General features: G+C 44.7%; 1 protein-coding gene across 1 annotated transcript; it reads right to left on the bottom strand.

Moving 5' to 3' along the window:
* Window positions 1-110: 110 nt before the first annotated feature.
* Window positions 111-14,309, bottom strand: eif5b (eukaryotic translation initiation factor 5B). Its single transcript, XM_086035567.1, has 26 exons — window positions 14,011-14,309; window positions 11,896-12,006; window positions 11,760-11,823; window positions 10,299-10,454; window positions 9,698-10,175; window positions 9,492-9,622; window positions 9,332-9,409; window positions 8,754-8,904; window positions 8,578-8,673; window positions 7,088-7,174; window positions 6,931-6,990; window positions 6,568-6,851; window positions 6,373-6,480; window positions 5,396-5,506; window positions 5,237-5,304; window positions 4,963-5,104; window positions 4,763-4,894; window positions 4,484-4,666; window positions 4,251-4,412; window positions 3,578-3,709; window positions 3,356-3,487; window positions 3,121-3,197; window positions 2,882-3,046; window positions 2,659-2,797; window positions 1,718-1,879; window positions 111-642 (listed from the first exon to the last, which is right to left on the bottom strand). Exons 1-26 carry the CDS (start codon window positions 14,043-14,045, stop codon window positions 535-537), a joined length of 3,552 nt encoding a protein of 1,183 aa, XP_085891693.1. The 5' UTR covers window positions 14,046-14,309; the 3' UTR covers window positions 111-534.
* Between the last annotated feature and the right edge of the window lie 1,645 nt (window positions 14,310-15,954).

Here is a 15,954-nt window from a genome sequence, read left to right as displayed (position 1 = left end):
TGTGAAAGTCAAGAGGATGCGTCACGCATTTACATTTCCACTTGAATTTCTAATCAACCGGCAGCCCTAACACATTGCAGGTGCCGACGCAATGAGAACAAACGCGTATCAACCGTTCCAAGTTTCATGGGAATTTATTACATCAGCACTTAAGTAAAACATTTCAGAGGGTAGTCCTTTGTCCACGTCTCGCCGCCGCCAACGTGGCCGAGAAAGCTCACAGCAAAAAAAAAAAAAAACAAACAAAAAAAAAAAACGGTCCCATAACGCACCTCGGCAGACCCGAAAAGCAGGCGCTGGTTAAACTCGTCGATGTCTGTCTGTTTGGAGGCGGAGACGGGAAGCAACAGCAGCCACGAATCAGAGCAGAGATCAAGAAAGACAACAGGCACGTTGGGGTACTGAGAGTGAAATGTTTCATCGTGGCACTGTTTCACCCGGGGCGCGCCGGACGAGAGCGTTCTCGCGGGTAAAAACTTTTCATTCCACGTCATGACAGGAAGAGAGGTGCATCCTGTTGTATGTGCGCACTGCTCATATGATTTCAAAGGTCTTCTTCAGTTCCATGATCAGCTGCCAGTCAGACTTCTGCATGTCGTCCCGGAACCAGTTCTTAAGTGCGTCTATGGATGCCCGCGTGATCTGCAACATCGTCAATTTAAATCAGTGGTTAGCTCTCAGAATGACATTTTGGTCCAACATTCAGAATGATCTGGCCACGCCTACTTCAGTATTGTCCTCACGTTGTAGAATCGAAATCGTTCAACTCGACGAGACCGGTGAGCAAGACGCGCGGCTTATGTTTTTACAATGAGTCGACGGTTCAACTCAAGAAAAATTGTTTCGAGATCATTCTAATTCTTGGCAAACGTCTTTGCAACCTTCAACGGCATCCTGACAAAAAAAAAAATGTATTTGCCACATGCACACTTGCTAAACCTTTGCCACTCAGTGAAATATGGCCTGTAGTTAAATTACAGTCACAATATCGATAAAAAAATTAATGTGCTTGGTAAAAGTCAGTGATCCAGATGGTGGTATTTTACTAAAAAATTTACGGTCCGATTATCACCTTTCGCCGTCTATACACCCACCATTTTGTCCGTCCGGACCAAATAGTAATTGCCAATAGGCCGGTCCGACTATCATTTCAAATGAGCTTCCGTTAGCGTTTCTGACGACCAAAATCGACAAACTTGAACAAAAAAAAAAAAAGAAAAAAAAAAAGGAAGGTGCTAAAAGGAGACGCATTTATCTTGTTGCTGCTGCTTCTTCTTCATTGCATTCGTTTTCTAGAAGAAGACGACAACAATGAAGAAGAAGCCGCCGCCAACAATGAAGCAGCAGCAGCAAGACGAATGAATTAGCACCTTCCAGAGATGAGGTGTTTTTCAAATCACCGCAAATCACCGAGCGGTTGGCGTGAAAATAGACGATTAAATAGACAGGAAAAATGGGCTTCCGACTATGCTTGGTCCGACTTTGGAAGCTACAAACCTCTGTCCAAGAGAAGATAAATAGGCTGCTGAAAGTGAGGAAAGCTTAGCGAAATAGGCAATTAAAATTTTTTTAAAAAAAATCAAATTAAGATCTTGTGAAAGTGAAGGTCATTTATTTGCTAAATTATTTCCTTATCACTATATGTTTACAAGTAGCTACTATTTTTATTTCTATCGTCACCGCAATGACAGAAAACTGCTCTGAGAGGCCGACTCACCTTGCTGACAAGAATGTCGGTGGCCTCAAAATGGCGGCCGTACATCTTGGGCGACTCGCCGGGAATGGGTTCGATCTTGATGCAGATCTCCTGACCTTTCTTGGCGCTGTCCACGGTCTTGTGGTTAATCTCAATGCTGGTGACAACACCGATGTCCACAAACTGCAACGCACGGGCGCAAGTCGTGAAACGGGGAACATCTGCCACGTGTTAACCCAAACGTCCCCAAAATTGCAAAACTCCAGAAATGTTCAGATTTGGAAACTTTCCACATTGGCGGGAATAAACCAGGAATGTACAAAATGGAATGTTAGCCCTCGTGACGTAAGGGTAAAAGAGGGTCTGAAAATGTCTGTCAGTGAATGAGTTAAAAGTAAAGTTTACGGTACAAGTATGGCGCTTGTTGACATAATCCCCCCATGGAAGTAATAGTTGAGTGGTGTGATCTTGACGGAGTATGACCGACTTTTGGTTGGCTTGCAGTTTTCGGCAATCTTCATTTTTTTTGAGACAACTATTGTCCGGCGCCACACTACAGTATCTTGTTTGAATGACCTCAAATGGCAATTAAACATTGAAATTGAATGTGTTCCGATTTATGAAATGATCCGTTTGTTCATTTTTGAATTCTTTAACATCTGCAGACTGTACAAGGTCAAGCGGGCGATGTGCGAGGGGCCTCAGATTATTATTTTTTTTTTAAATTCATTACAACAATCAAACAATATTTTCAATTATCAAAACAAAAAGTATTATTTTATTGCATTATTTTTATGAACAATTCATTTTTATAAACTTCCTCCGGAACCCTATGCTTGATCCTATTACGCATTTCCATAAATTTACTACCTTTAATTCCCATGGAACGTTTACAATGTGGAATATTTCAGAATATTTTAAATGACCAGAAACCCCTTCCACCCCTTTGCGCCCCAACTCACCCCTTTACTGGGAACGCACAGCGGCGTCCCTTGCCGCAGGACGCCAGCTTCCACAGACACGCCCATTACGATGGGATCTCTGGAGTTGAAGATGAACTGAGGGAGGATGCGGATCTTCACCGGAAACACCGCCACATGTCTGAACGCGCGCACGCACACACACACACAAGCCGTCAATCAACAGCCAGGCACCAAACCCGAGCGGCAAAATGCTCACGCCTACTTGAACTCTTCCTGTTTGGATTTCTTGTAGTCGTCACGGTACTTGGTGAAGGCGTCAAAAAGGTGGTAGATTATTTCCGCAGAGAAAATGCGGACGCCGAAGCTCTCCGCCATTTCCTGGCCCTCTCGCTCCACCTTCACGTCGAAGGCAAGAATCACAGCATACCTGTGGCGACGCACGCGACGTCAGAGCCGACGCGAGCTCGTTCGACAGGGGAAAGAGAATAGGAGTGGACGTACTGCGGGTCATGTTCCAGCATTGTTGAGGCCTTCATCACGTCCCTCTTGTGGACAGGACCGATGTTAATGCCGGCGTACTGCGCACACACACACACACACAAATCGTTTGGTTTGATTTTTTTTTTTTTTTTTTTTTTTTTTGCTGCGCCGTCAAAAGAGTTCAGGTCACGAAAACGGACCCTGGCGCGAAAAAGGTCAGGGGCCACTGACATAACAGAACTAGATTGGTACTCACGGGTACTTTAGATGTTCGCAGAAACTCAAGCAGAGCCTCGAGCGATCCCAGCGTGGATGCCTGCACATAAACGCCTTTCTCCTCCAGCTTGATGGAGCTCAGCGTTTGTTTGAGCTCATGGATGAGTTCATCCTAAAGACCAGCAGTAGATATCAGATGTGTCCATTCCAGGTTTCGGTGTGTGTGTGTGTGTGTGTGAGTCCGGAGGCAGAGTAGACTAACCCTCAGGACAGGTATTTCATCCTCTTTGTGTGCCACCAGCAGGGGGAGCCCCGCCAACGTCTTTTCCAGGTCTTTACCCAGAATCTTCACACCCTGAGACGTCGAGACCTCTTTGTGCTTCTCATATTGGTTCTACATGAGGAAAAAAAAAAAGAACAATAACGGCACAAAAAGGCTAAATAATATTCGTCACAAAAATGGTGTTGATCATCTTACAATAAAGAGTTTATTCCCCCCCAGAAAAATCTATATTGCTCTAAAATGCCACAAAAGGGTGCCAAATATTTGGGTAATATGAAAATAGTAATCAATGTCCAGAAGTATAGTGAAGTGACAAGCAATTTTAGTGTTTTTTTTTTTTTTTTTTAATAATTTTTAAAGACATTTATTTTTAAGGGTAATATAAAATGAAATTGAAATGATGTTCAAATGTTTTGAGCACAGGGGTCATCCAAGATTCTTTTTTTTTTTTTTTTTTTTTTGCTATTTGTGGGTTCAGTCCACTACCTTTATCTTAAATTATAATGCCTCAGAGAGTTATGTTATATGCTTATTACGCCTTTGAAAAAAAAAAAAAAAAAAAAAAAAAAAACTCCACATGAACGTTATCAGTGGATGCGTTCAGGTGAGCATGTGAACGAACACATGTTGGGAGTTCTGTCAACATGTGTACCTTGACCCGCAGCTCCTTGAGAGGAGGTGGCAGGAGCAGCCCTCGGATCTGCGTGATGATTGGCCCGTCCACTCCGGGGACGATGATGGTCTCGCCTTCCCGTAGGCGCCCGTTGATCAGGATGACGTCTATGGTGGTGCCCATGCCGGGCAAGGCTTTGACCTGAGACACAGACAAAATCAGCACGCGTTCGTCTTCGCAGCGGTTGAAGTGCCTCAGGTCAACTCCTTCACCTCCATGACCTGAGCCCGGAGCTCGTCGCAATGCGCGACCCGGCGGGCCAACATTGTCTGAGTCAGCTGGACCAGAAGCGCGATGAGATTTCCGATCCCGTCGCCGCTGTGAGCCGATGTGGGAACCAGCGACACAAAGGTCCTGGGGTCCTTGTTTTCGTAGAACAGGGCGGCGTTGAGACTCTGAGGACGTCAACAATGTGAGGGCGGGGTCAGCCGACGCGCCGGCGGAGGCGAATCGGCGAAGACTCGGGTGGCAAAAATCCCGGCAATGTTCACCTGCTGAGCAAACTCCACGATGATGGCCTTCGCCCTCTCGTCAAACTCGTCTTTGGTGTTTTTCTTCTGCTTCTTCAGTGTCGTCGAGACGTCCGTCTCAGGGCTCCTCTTCCAGTCATACAGACGGTCAATCTGAAAAGCGGAATCGCCGTTAGCCGGTATCACGAAGGTGACACGCCTGGCGGCTGACAGGAAGTCACCTTGTTCAGCGCCACAATGAAGGGACATTTCTTCTCCTTCAGCAGGTTGATGGACTCGATAGTCTGCGGCTCCAAACCGTGCATGATGTCCACCACCAGGATGGCGATGTCACATAGGGAGCTACCTCGGTTCCTCAAGTTACTGATCAAGTACAACGACTTGTTAGCCAAATCAGACTGGAGCGAATCATCCTCTTTTTTTTTTTTTTTTTCTTTTTCTTTTCCGCACAAGATAATGTCTCAAATCAGTTTGGCGTTTTTGAGAAACTCTCACCTGAACGACTCGTGCCCTGGCGTGTCGATGATCAGCATGCCGGGAATCTTCATGGCTTCTCTATCAAACTACGCGCGCACAAACAACATTGCAACATGGGAGTCTTTATGTGTGTCTGCCCTGTGTTGTTGTCGTGTCTTTAGGTGCGTGGGTGCGTACATTTTTCACCATCTTCGTTTGCTCTTCAATCGTTTCTTTCGGGACGTTTGTGGCGCCGATCTGCTGTGTGATTCCTCCTGCCTCGCCGTCCTGAACGTGGGTGTGTCGCAGCTGTGTGAATGAGAAGGCAAAAAAGAGCCCAAACCGGGTCAATAACCAGAAAACCATCCGTCCCCTACATCCATTTTCTTCCACTTCACTTCCAGTCAATGAATTTGCCAGACAAAACAAGTCTTAAAAGCCCATCAGGAAAAGCAAACGGCAGAAGGGGCTTTATACCATCTGGAACCTAGAACAACACTAAACATGGCTTAAAATGGGAAATCAACCCAAAGACATTTTTCTCAAGAATATGTTCCCAGCAGGTCCACTGGTTGAAACACGGCATTCTGATTAATATTGCGTTTGTGGAATATGAGTTAAGCAGCAAAATCCACCCCTTTTTAGCCGTCTCAGGGGGCGGCCATTTTGTCACTTCAGTCGACTGACAATGACGTCACAACTGCTCAGGGCTCAGGTAACGGCCAATCACGGCTCAGCTTCAGAAAACGGGTCAGCCGTAACGTCAAAATAAATCCGTCATTCATTCATACATAGGGCGCACCGCATTACAAGGCGCACTGTCGACTTTTGAGAAAGTTGAAGAATTTTAAGTGCGCCTTGTGGTCCGAAAAAATACGGTACATTACTTGTAGTAATTACTTTCTGACCACTTATGTTCAATTGGATCATTTCCCGCAACACACCTGATGATCTCTTATGGCGTGCAGCTGTGGGACAGTGGTTGGGAATCAACCACGTACAGAACGGTACACTAGGCAAAGTGATGCAATCGGGCTGTGATTCCTGAAGCGTTTCAATAGCAAGCCCCTCGCTACATACTGCATGTGAGCCACTACAGTACATTAAAAATGGCCGTCCAGTTGATTATTCAATACCAAGAAGTCGGAGATACTCCAAGTCAGCTGAGTGTGTACCTTATCAAGGATCTTGGTCTTGCCGGTGTCCACATGTCCGAGCACGCACACGACCGGCGCTCTCAGCCTGTTTACGTCGACGTTCTTGAGGTTTTCCGCTCTCCGTTTCTATGACAACACAAGGAATGCGGTTAGAAATGAGTGACAGCAGGCGAGCGCTCACTCCTCAGGAGCTCTTGGGGCACCGCACTTCACCTCGATCCGCCTTTTCGCTCGATCGTACAGACGCTCCTCTTTGGTCCTGTCATCGTCGTCGTCATCGCTGTCACTGCTCTCATCTTCGCTCTCCTTCGCCTGCTGCTTCTTCCCCTGACCTCCCGCCACCCCCTTGGCTATCTCCTCTTCTGGCGCTTCCTCGCTTTCCTCCTCGTCCTCGTCGTCATCCTCGTCCTCCTCGTCCTCCTCCTCCTCCTCGCTGACGGCGGGCTGAGGCGGGCCCCCCGGCTCCTCTTTGACCTCAATGTGGACTTTCTTTAACTCTGCCAAAGAAGGCACTTAAGCAACGAGCAGCTGCGATTGGCCGCAGATACGTCCAACCGATCACGCTTCAGCACTCACCTTTCTCCTCGTCACTGGCAATCGCCTCCCAATCGTCCACGGCAAAATCTGCCTTCGCCTCTAAAAGACGAAAATAAAAACATAAAAAAGCCGGGAGCCGCCACAGTTAAATCTTGCCGCATCTATCCTCCACACATACACAGCTCCTACCTCTCACCTGGCTCTATTAGCGGTGTCACTGCCTCCGTCTCCGGGGCAATAGGCTCCGCCGACGCTGATGTTGGCGAGGTCACCGCAGATGTTTCTGTTTAACAGAAAAAAAAATGAATGAAAAGTATTCCGTTTAGTTAGTTAGTTGCCGTGACTGCCGTTGATGCTTCTTCTTCAACACACAAAGAAGAAGCAAGGTCTGTATGGAAGTAGAATACCGTAGTTATGGCAACTAACTTTCGGTTGGCACAACAACAACAATTCGCAAAGCGCATTAATCCACCGGGATTAAACCCATGGCTACGATGCGTCGCGGGATGCTTGTTAAAAGCGGAAATCAACCCAAACATATTTTTTTCAGGAATATGTTCCAAGCAGGCCCAATAGTTGAAACACGGCATTCTGATTCATTTTGCGTTTGTGGAATATAAATTAAGCAGCAAAATGCACTCGTTTTTAGTCATCTCCTGGGGGCGGCCATTTTGTCTTCTGTCGGCTGAAAATGACATCGCACCTGCTCACAACGACCAATCACCGCTGACCTGTTTTCTGAATCTGAGCCGTGATTGGTCGTTGTGAGCAGGTGCGATGTCATTTTCAGCCGACAGATGACAAAATGGCCGCCCCCAGAGATGGCTAAAAACGAGTGGATTAACACTTAGTCCACAAACTAAATATTTATCACAATTCCCTGTTTCAACTAGTGGGCTTGCATAGAACATATTCTTGGGAAAAAAAAAAAAAAACGTTTGCGTTGCCTTCCACTTTAAGTAAGCCATTTTAAGATAAAAAGAAAAACTTGAACATAGCTGATGGTTCATCATCTTCGTGTGCTGCTGCTGTGCAGAGCGCAATCCTCTCACGTTCATTTATGAACACGGCTGTTTGTTTACCTGTGCACTGGCTCCGTTGTTCGTGGCACTCCGAATAACCGAATGGCACATTTAAACAGCGTTCTGAGTTTCCAAACGGTCAGAGTGAAGCAGCGCGCTAGGATCATATTTCCGAAACAACCATGATGAGGGAACAGGGATCTTGGGGGCATCAAGCTCTACGGCGCGTTCAGAAACACGCTCTGAGAATCCACTGCTTCACTCTGACTGTAAACGCAGAGCATTGTTCAAATGTGGCATTACGTTATTCAGAGTGCACCAAAAATGGAATGCCGGTACGATTTTTAGGCGCTCCAACTGGGGAAATGGCGCGCCGGTGCGTCGGGCTCGCCAGGTGGAAACACTACAAGCATGAATTGCTGCTTGGATATTAAGGGAAGAAAAATAGCTACTCCCCCACCAAATAAAATAAAAATAAAAATAGCAAAGTAAAACGTCGATATGGTCACAAATAAAAACTCTCAATAGAGTCAAGCCGCAAATGACCAAACTGCAGATTAGCAAGGGAACACTGCATTAAGAGTTTAAACCATAAACAGCTTGAGGATAGGATCCACATGGGGGGGGAATGTGAAGAGCTGAATAGCTAACTGGTTCGCCGAACCTTCTGGAGGTTGAGTGGTCTGCTGCTTCTTCTTCCGCCTGTCCATATAAACCGGTTTCTTCTTTGACACAGTCTCTTTGGATGGCACCACCACTCCTGCACAGTGACACAGGTCAGCTGATGACAGGGCAAATAATGGTCAAGCACGAGAGAATCAAGCTGATTGGCCAACACACCTTGAGCCTGCAGCAGTTTGAGTGTGGCTTCAGCACGAGCCCGAGCCTCCTTCTGGGACTTGGTCAATAACATCCCTTCCTTCTTCAGACGATCCTTCCGCTCCTTCTTCTTCTGCTTCTTTTTCTCCTTGCGCTCCTGCTCAAGACGCTCCTGCCAGGTGTCAGGGGTAAAAACGTGAGTTCCATGGAGAGACCATGAAATGAAGAGACCCGGCGGATCAAAGAGAAAATGCAAAAGTGGTTTTGGATAAGGTCATTGAATTCAACCCAAAAGCAAATATTCCAATGTTTACATACAAAAAAAAAATCCAGTGAAAAGCTCTTGCTTAGAGGACCAAAAATGCAAAGCTGCATGAAATTCCCCAAGACTGTCATTTTTAAAAGCAAGCCAAAATATTAGCAATAATTTAAAATCTAATGAATAAAATAGTAGACATTCTCCAAATAATCTGTACTTATTTTGGAGTAGAACAAAAATATTGTAGGACCAAGTCAAAATTCTGATGTGATTTTTTTTTTTTTAATGGGACATTTGATGCGCCCTCCTCACGAATGGAGGTTGGCTGTCTGGTTTTTACCTGTTCCAGCCTCTGTTGCTCCAGCTCTTCCAGCTTTCTAATCCGCTCCTCCTCCTCCTTTTTGGCGCGCTCCTCCTCCTACAGAGACAAAGAGGAGCTCTAATATCTGAGGGGCCATAACACCCAGCATGTTGCCCTCCCCGCAATTTGACCAGCACACCTCCTTCATCTTGGCCAGAGCTTCCTGCATGGCCTTCACCGTGGCTTTGCTTGGACCCTTTTTCTTCTCCTTCTCCTTCTCCTTCTCCTCTTTCTTCTTCTTCTTATCCTTCCTCTTCTTATCACCCTCATCTGATTGAACAAAACAACAAACTTGACTCTCTTTCTCATTGTGTACGGCGGCGCGCGGCGGGGCAGATGTCTTACCGTCACCAGCAGGCTCTGCCCCTTCCGGCTCGTCCACATCTACATCGGCCACCGGGACCTCCTTTGGGAGCGCGACGTCTGCAGTCGTTTTCTCCGGTTCCTTTTTGACGTCTGCGCTGGCCTCTTTCTCCTTCAGCTTCTTTTGCTTGAGCCTCTCCTCCTCTTTCTTCTTCTTCTCCCGCTCCTTTTTCTCCGCCTTCTTTTGTGCGGCGGTCTTCATCTTGAAGCCACCGTCTTCCTCCTGCTCATCCTCATCCTCGCTCTTTGCAGCTTTACCTTTGTTCTTATTTTTTTTGTCCCTCCGAGAGCTGAATTCCTCATCCCCATCCGATTCGTCCTCTTTCTCGTTTCTGGCAGCACCGCTGTCGTCTTCGTCAGAGCCCGAAGGTCTCTTGGCACCTTTCTTACCTCCTTTGGTCTTCAAACGAGAATGTGAGCTGCTCTCCTCATCGGACTCGGACGGAGCAGGAGGTTCCACCTTGAGGTGCAACACTGACATTGTTAACGACGGGCAGGTTTTAACAACAAAAAAAAAACATTATTTAATTAAAAATGTCCAAAAAGTCAACACAAATGAGTTGTAACCCCTTCTTTGCCCCACCTTCTTCTGCTGTCCATTCCTCAACTCATCATCTGCAACTTCAGCTTTATTGTCCTCCACTTCTTCAGGGCCGGCACCCTGCACTTTTCCCTTCCTGGTTTTCTTCTTCTCTGCTTTAGGAGGCTCCACGTAATTTTCCACAGCGACGTTGTCTTTCTGCACGGAAACAAAATTGGAGGCAGCGCGGTGAAGAAACATTTGTATCCTATGACAAATAGGGTTGCAAAGGAAGGGAATTGTTTCCATGGTGAATTAAGATATTGTGAAAAGGTATCATTATCATGTTCTAATATAAATAGAAATGTTGTGTTTTGTCATAAGGCCACCTTCATACCAAATAGTACCATTCAAAAGCATTCATTCAACATTTTAACAGATTTGAAAGTAGATCAGGTTTTAAGTATTTAACAGAACCATTTATTTCATTGACGAATAAAACATAAATGTTGGGTTAAATATTACACCGTACCGAACCCATTCAAAATTTTACAAAAATCACCTCATAAACTCACACAAAAATACCCCCCCCAAAATAATCCCATTTGTTATATGTACAGTATTTGTTGATCCACTGTCGTGTTCAAATATTTGTTTAAACCACCACAATGTCGATGTCAGTTAACATTCGCCCGTCAAAGGCGTTTTGCATTAAATGCTAGTTGGCATTACGACAGCAGACTTCGATGAGGTAAAGTTCTCAGGTTCGAATGATGAATGAGAATATTCAGGCATGTAAAGCCAAGTTATGGGGTACATTTATAGGGATGGGCGAGTACCGATTACAGGTATCGGTATCAAGGGCCTTATCTAAATGTATCGGGCACTGCCATCGATCACCGATATCATGGTGCCCTCCTGTGGCCGTTTTATTATCAGGAACCGATGGCACGTACAGTATTGGCTGACAGAGCGTTTTTCTGAGTGAACGGTATCCATGTCAGTCCTCATATGCCCATTAACCTGCAATTTTTCTAAGTATACGTACTGTATGGTTAAAGTTTATAGTTCTGCTGAGTGCATTAGTGTGTTGCTATCAACAGTATTATAGTTTATTCACTAACTCAATTTGGGCGATATGGTGAATTTCTCCATTTCATGCATAAAGTAAAGTGGTCTCGAACGTTTCCATAAAATGTTATAGTAAGCTTATTTGGAGAATTTCTTGCTATCTGCTTAGACTGCCAGCAAGGGAGGGCAGAAATAAAATAAACTTGTGCACGCAACACCAAACAAAAATACAAAACGACCAAGCGACCTCCAACAACAACAAAAAAGAAGTCCTAAGTTGGAGAACTAAGACTCAAGCTGCCACTTTGTATTTAAGTTCTCTATTAAAGGCCAACTGCCAATTTTGGAAATTATCTATTCACCTAAATTCCCAGGGAAAGTTTGTAACTTTTTGAAAATTTCCGCAGTATCGCAACCCTGACAAATGTGATTAGCATCAGACGACTGATTTACCATCCCCTGTCCACCGTGTGTCTCCAGGGATAATTCCTCCAGCTCCTTCAAGATGTCATCCTCACTAAAAGCAGCAAACAAACATATTAGAGATGTGAAGAAGGGGAGGGATGAGGACAACAACAAAGTCACATACTCGTAGTCATCCTTCTTGGCTCCCTTTTTCTTCTTCTTTCCTTTTGACTCTTTTGACGATCCAGCTCCTTCGATCTCTGCCGCCAGAGCATCGATGTCGTCATCTTTTGAGCTGATGAAGTCAAAATCAGACGGTCAAACAAACACTCTCAAAGGGACATAAACCTGGTCATTCTGGTCCCTCTGTTGGAACAAGCGCACGCGCTGCTGACTCGCCAGCCCTTGCAGAATTTACTTACTCAGTGTGAAATCTGGGCCTGTTTAGTTAAAGCTATTATTCTGTTGTATGAATGGCGACAGCTCAATTGTACTATCTGCTATCTAGTGGAAGCGCACAAATTGTTCAACCTGTCACTACACGTTGTGAGCAAAGACAATTTTTGACAAGTGTGGCGCTTTCTCGTGACACAATAACCGCACAGTGTTCACTAAACTACAGTGGATAAAGTAAACACACGCTTGCTAAAAAAAGGTTTTTGCCAAGTTAATTGATTTTAAAGCATTTTCCGTCAGCAATGCAACCTATAATATATACAGTGGGTACGGGAAGTATTCAGACCCTTGAAATGTTTCACTTTCTGAGTCAATGCAGCCATTTGTCAAAATCATCCATCCATCCATCCATTATCCAATCCGCTTATCCTCACAAGGAGCGCGGGCGTGCTGGAGCCTATCCCAGCTGTCTTTGGGCAGTAGGCAGGGGACACCCGGAACTGGTCGCCAGCCAGTATGCAGGCTTTCATGTCTTGCACTGGGGAGAGGCTTCCATCGGGCCATAAAGCCCCGATTGGTGGAGGACTGCAGTGATAGTTTGGGTAATTTTCTCCCATCTCAAAACTGCATCTCTGGAGCTCAGCCACAGTGATCTTTGGATTCTTCTTTACCTCTCTCAACAAGGCTCTTGTTCCATGATTGCTTAGTTTGGCTGGACGGTCATGTCGATGAAGAGTTGTGGTCTTCCCAAACTTCTTCCATTTGAGGATTATGGAGGCCACTGTGCTCTTAGCAATCTTGACTGCTGCAGAAATTCTTTTGTAACCTTGTCCAGATCTGTGCCTTGCCACAAATCTGTCTCCGATCACCATGGACAGTTCCTTCGAGGTCATGATTCTCATTTTCTCTGACATGCACTGTGGGCTGTAAGGTCTTATACAGACATTTCCTAGTCAATTCTAATCAGTTTATTTAAACACAGCTAGACTACAATAAAGGAGTAGAACCATCTCAAGGAGGATCAGAAGAAATGGCCAGCATGTGAGTTAAATAGGAAGGTCGTTGCAAAGGGTCTGAATACTTATGGCCATATGATATTTCGGTTGTTCTTTATTCATAAAATGTCAAAAATTCCCAATTTCAGAAAAGAATTGAGAGGCACTGTTCTAAAAGAACCAATATTGTCCTCAATTCGAATTGTCAACCACAAACGTGTTATGAATTGAATTGTTAAAATAATTGTTGCACTCCGAGTGGAGTCGTAAATGTGACTAGTCTGGACAACACCTACTCCTGAAGACACTCACCACTATGCCATGCCCCTTAAAGGGACACACTATCGCACAAATTGAATAATGTGTTACTTTCGGCTTGATCACACTCATTTTATTTACACAGCGTTTTATATTGTTTTAATGATTATATTTTGCCAAGCAGTGCTGTTTTTTTTCGTGACAAAAACTTTATAGTGCATTGTAGGAGGCTGGAAATGGAACGACCAGTGGTCACACAACAAATCCGCCACGTAAGTAAAGGTGTAATCTTTAGGTGACTCTTGGTTGCGTTTGATAGCCAGCTGGAAGCTAGCGCTAGCCGGCTAATATGACTGACTTTCAGCTAACACGCACAAGCAGGGCACTGACATCGGGTTTGAGCGGCCTAAGAGCACAAAGCGTGACCACGCTGACAGTAAGGCTAACATTTGTGAAGCTGCCCTATTTCCGAATGTACTCAGTGCCTGCCTCCACTCTTGCAGCCGCCAACTCGTGGTTAGCTTTAGTTAGCTGCTAAGCTAACCGAGGCACTCTGCGGCGCAAACGCCACGTTTTCGTCAAGGCGCTCAGTGCCGCCGCATGTCAGCGAGGGCAAACCCTGCGTTGCCCCCCGCGGATGCTTTCTTTACCTGTCCTCCCCGGATTTCTTCTGTTTCTTCCCCATCCTTCAAGCCGAGGTTCTCTGCTTCACCACGCACACTACACACAGATGGCTCACATCGACCAAAGATCGGCTATTGATTGCGTGGACAAGAGGTCAAACTGCATTTGCTTTTCCTGATTATCAAATAAAAACAAAGGACAGAAATAAGACGGTTTTAAATAAATGCTGAATAAGGTGTCGAGTGCAATTTAACGCAGTGATACGCGCGATGCCACACGGCAAGTTCTGGTACAATGAAATGAAAACAACTAATTTGGTCCTTAGAAAACGCACAAAGTGAGACACAAATCGTTCTGTGGTTTTGCATCCAATGTTACGTCATGTCTTCAGCTGTCTCAGTTTTTGGAGAAAAGAAAGTAATTAAACACGTAAAAGTGGAGTTTCCCTACCTTTACTGAGACAAGGCAGATATACTATAATGCCAAAAATATTCGCTCACCTACCTTTACTCACAAGGCATGGGCCGATATTATATTCTGACGGTATGATCACCGGGAGCAAAAATATTGCGGTATCACGGTATTAAAATTACAGCTCTAAAATAATCTTTTTGAAAATAATTAGGTGAATAAAAACAGCCATTTCCCTATTAAACGTAATCTATTTGAATTTTGAATAACTGCTCACTGAGAAGAATAAAAAAATAATTAGAGGCCATTAACTTCAAAGAGGCGTGGCTTTTTATCCAACTCTGCAAGGTGCCAATCATACTGTGCCCTGCTGAGACATCTCAAAAAAGAAAAGAGCTCATTACTGGCGACAGCCAGTGTTAGCGGTTATTGAAAACGTGACTTTTTAAAACCACAGTAAACCATCAAACCGGTAATCAGCCGATGCTGAAGCCGAAGTGAAATCCCACTCCTCATCCCGAGTTTAATATGACATTGGCTATAAACCAAATCTGTATTGTAATTGGGATGGTTGTCAGTGATGAAAAGAGTAAATCAAGCCAAACATATTTTTTTGAAGAATATGTTCTAAGCAGGCCCACTAGTTGAAACAAGGCATTCTGACAAATATTGTGTTTGTGGAATAAGAATTAATCCAGCCGTTTTTTGCCATCTCATTGTCTCACCCTAACCCTGTCGACTGAAAATGATATCGAAGTTACTCAGGGCTCAGGTAACGACCAATCACGGCTCATCTGTTTTCTGAAGCTGAGCCATGATTGGTCGTTATCTGAGCCCTGAGCATCTGTGATGTCATATACAGTTGACACAAGTGACAAAATGGCCACCCCCAGAGATGGCTAAAAACAGGTGGATTTCCCATCTTAACTCATATCCCACAAACAATATTAAGCAGAATGCCTTGTTTCAACTAGTTGGCCTGCATAGAACATATTATTGGAAAAAATATGTTTGGGTTGACTTCCTATTTAACAACTCTTCTCTGCAGTGTCATATTTAAGACATTTTTACTTAACAGGGACTTAATAATAAATGAAAAATGTTGCACTGCACAGAAACAAAGTTATAAAAATCCAAAATATGAACATGCTACAAAAAAACTGGGGGAAATGGAAATTTTGCTTTTCAGAAAGTGAATTTTCTTTGCTCTTCTGCCATTTTTTTTTTTAGAGCTGCAGTTTACTGAGCCGGTGTGACCGACTTATTTTTGTACATCCGCATGTCTTTATTATACTGTCCCCTGTTGGCACAGGTGCACACGCCAGGCGCACAAGAGTGATCTGAAACAGATTCCGTTTACAGTATTTCCATGGAGAAAGATGATTGAAGATAAAAGTGTTTTGATGTAAAGGAGTGTTCTTTAACACTGTAGGGGGATCCAACAAATGTCAGACCATCTGGTTTAGCTAGGGTTGCCTCCAAATTGGGGGACAGCTACTGGTGCCTGTTAGGGCTACACAATTACATTCAAATGGACATCACAACGTAGTAGAACGTAA

This window comes from Filicampus tigris, chromosome 1, assembly GCF_054856515.1.
Source record: "Filicampus tigris isolate MCC_2025a chromosome 1, RoL_Ftig_1.0, whole genome shotgun sequence".
In the NCBI taxonomy this organism is placed as follows: Eukaryota; Metazoa; Chordata; class Actinopteri; order Syngnathiformes; family Syngnathidae; genus Filicampus; species Filicampus tigris.
The sequence above is the reverse complement of the archived record's forward strand: the minus strand, read 5'-3'. Positions and strand labels throughout refer to the sequence as shown.

What these genes read in the sequence shown, in the direction of transcription:
- eif5b (XM_086035567.1), bottom strand. Translation starts at nt 14,045, where the DNA reads ATGGGGAAGAAACAGAAGAAATCCGGGGAGGACAG. An exon ending in GACCACTCAACCTCCAGAAG is followed by an intron (nt 7,175 to 8,577) that starts GTTCGGCGAACC and finishes TCTGTTAAACAG; the next exon opens with AAACATCTGCGGTGACCTCG. An exon ending in CCAGGGCACGAGTCGTTCAG is followed by an intron (nt 5,105 to 5,236) that starts GTGAGAGTTTCT and finishes GTACTTGATCAG; the next exon opens with TAACTTGAGGAACCGAGGTA.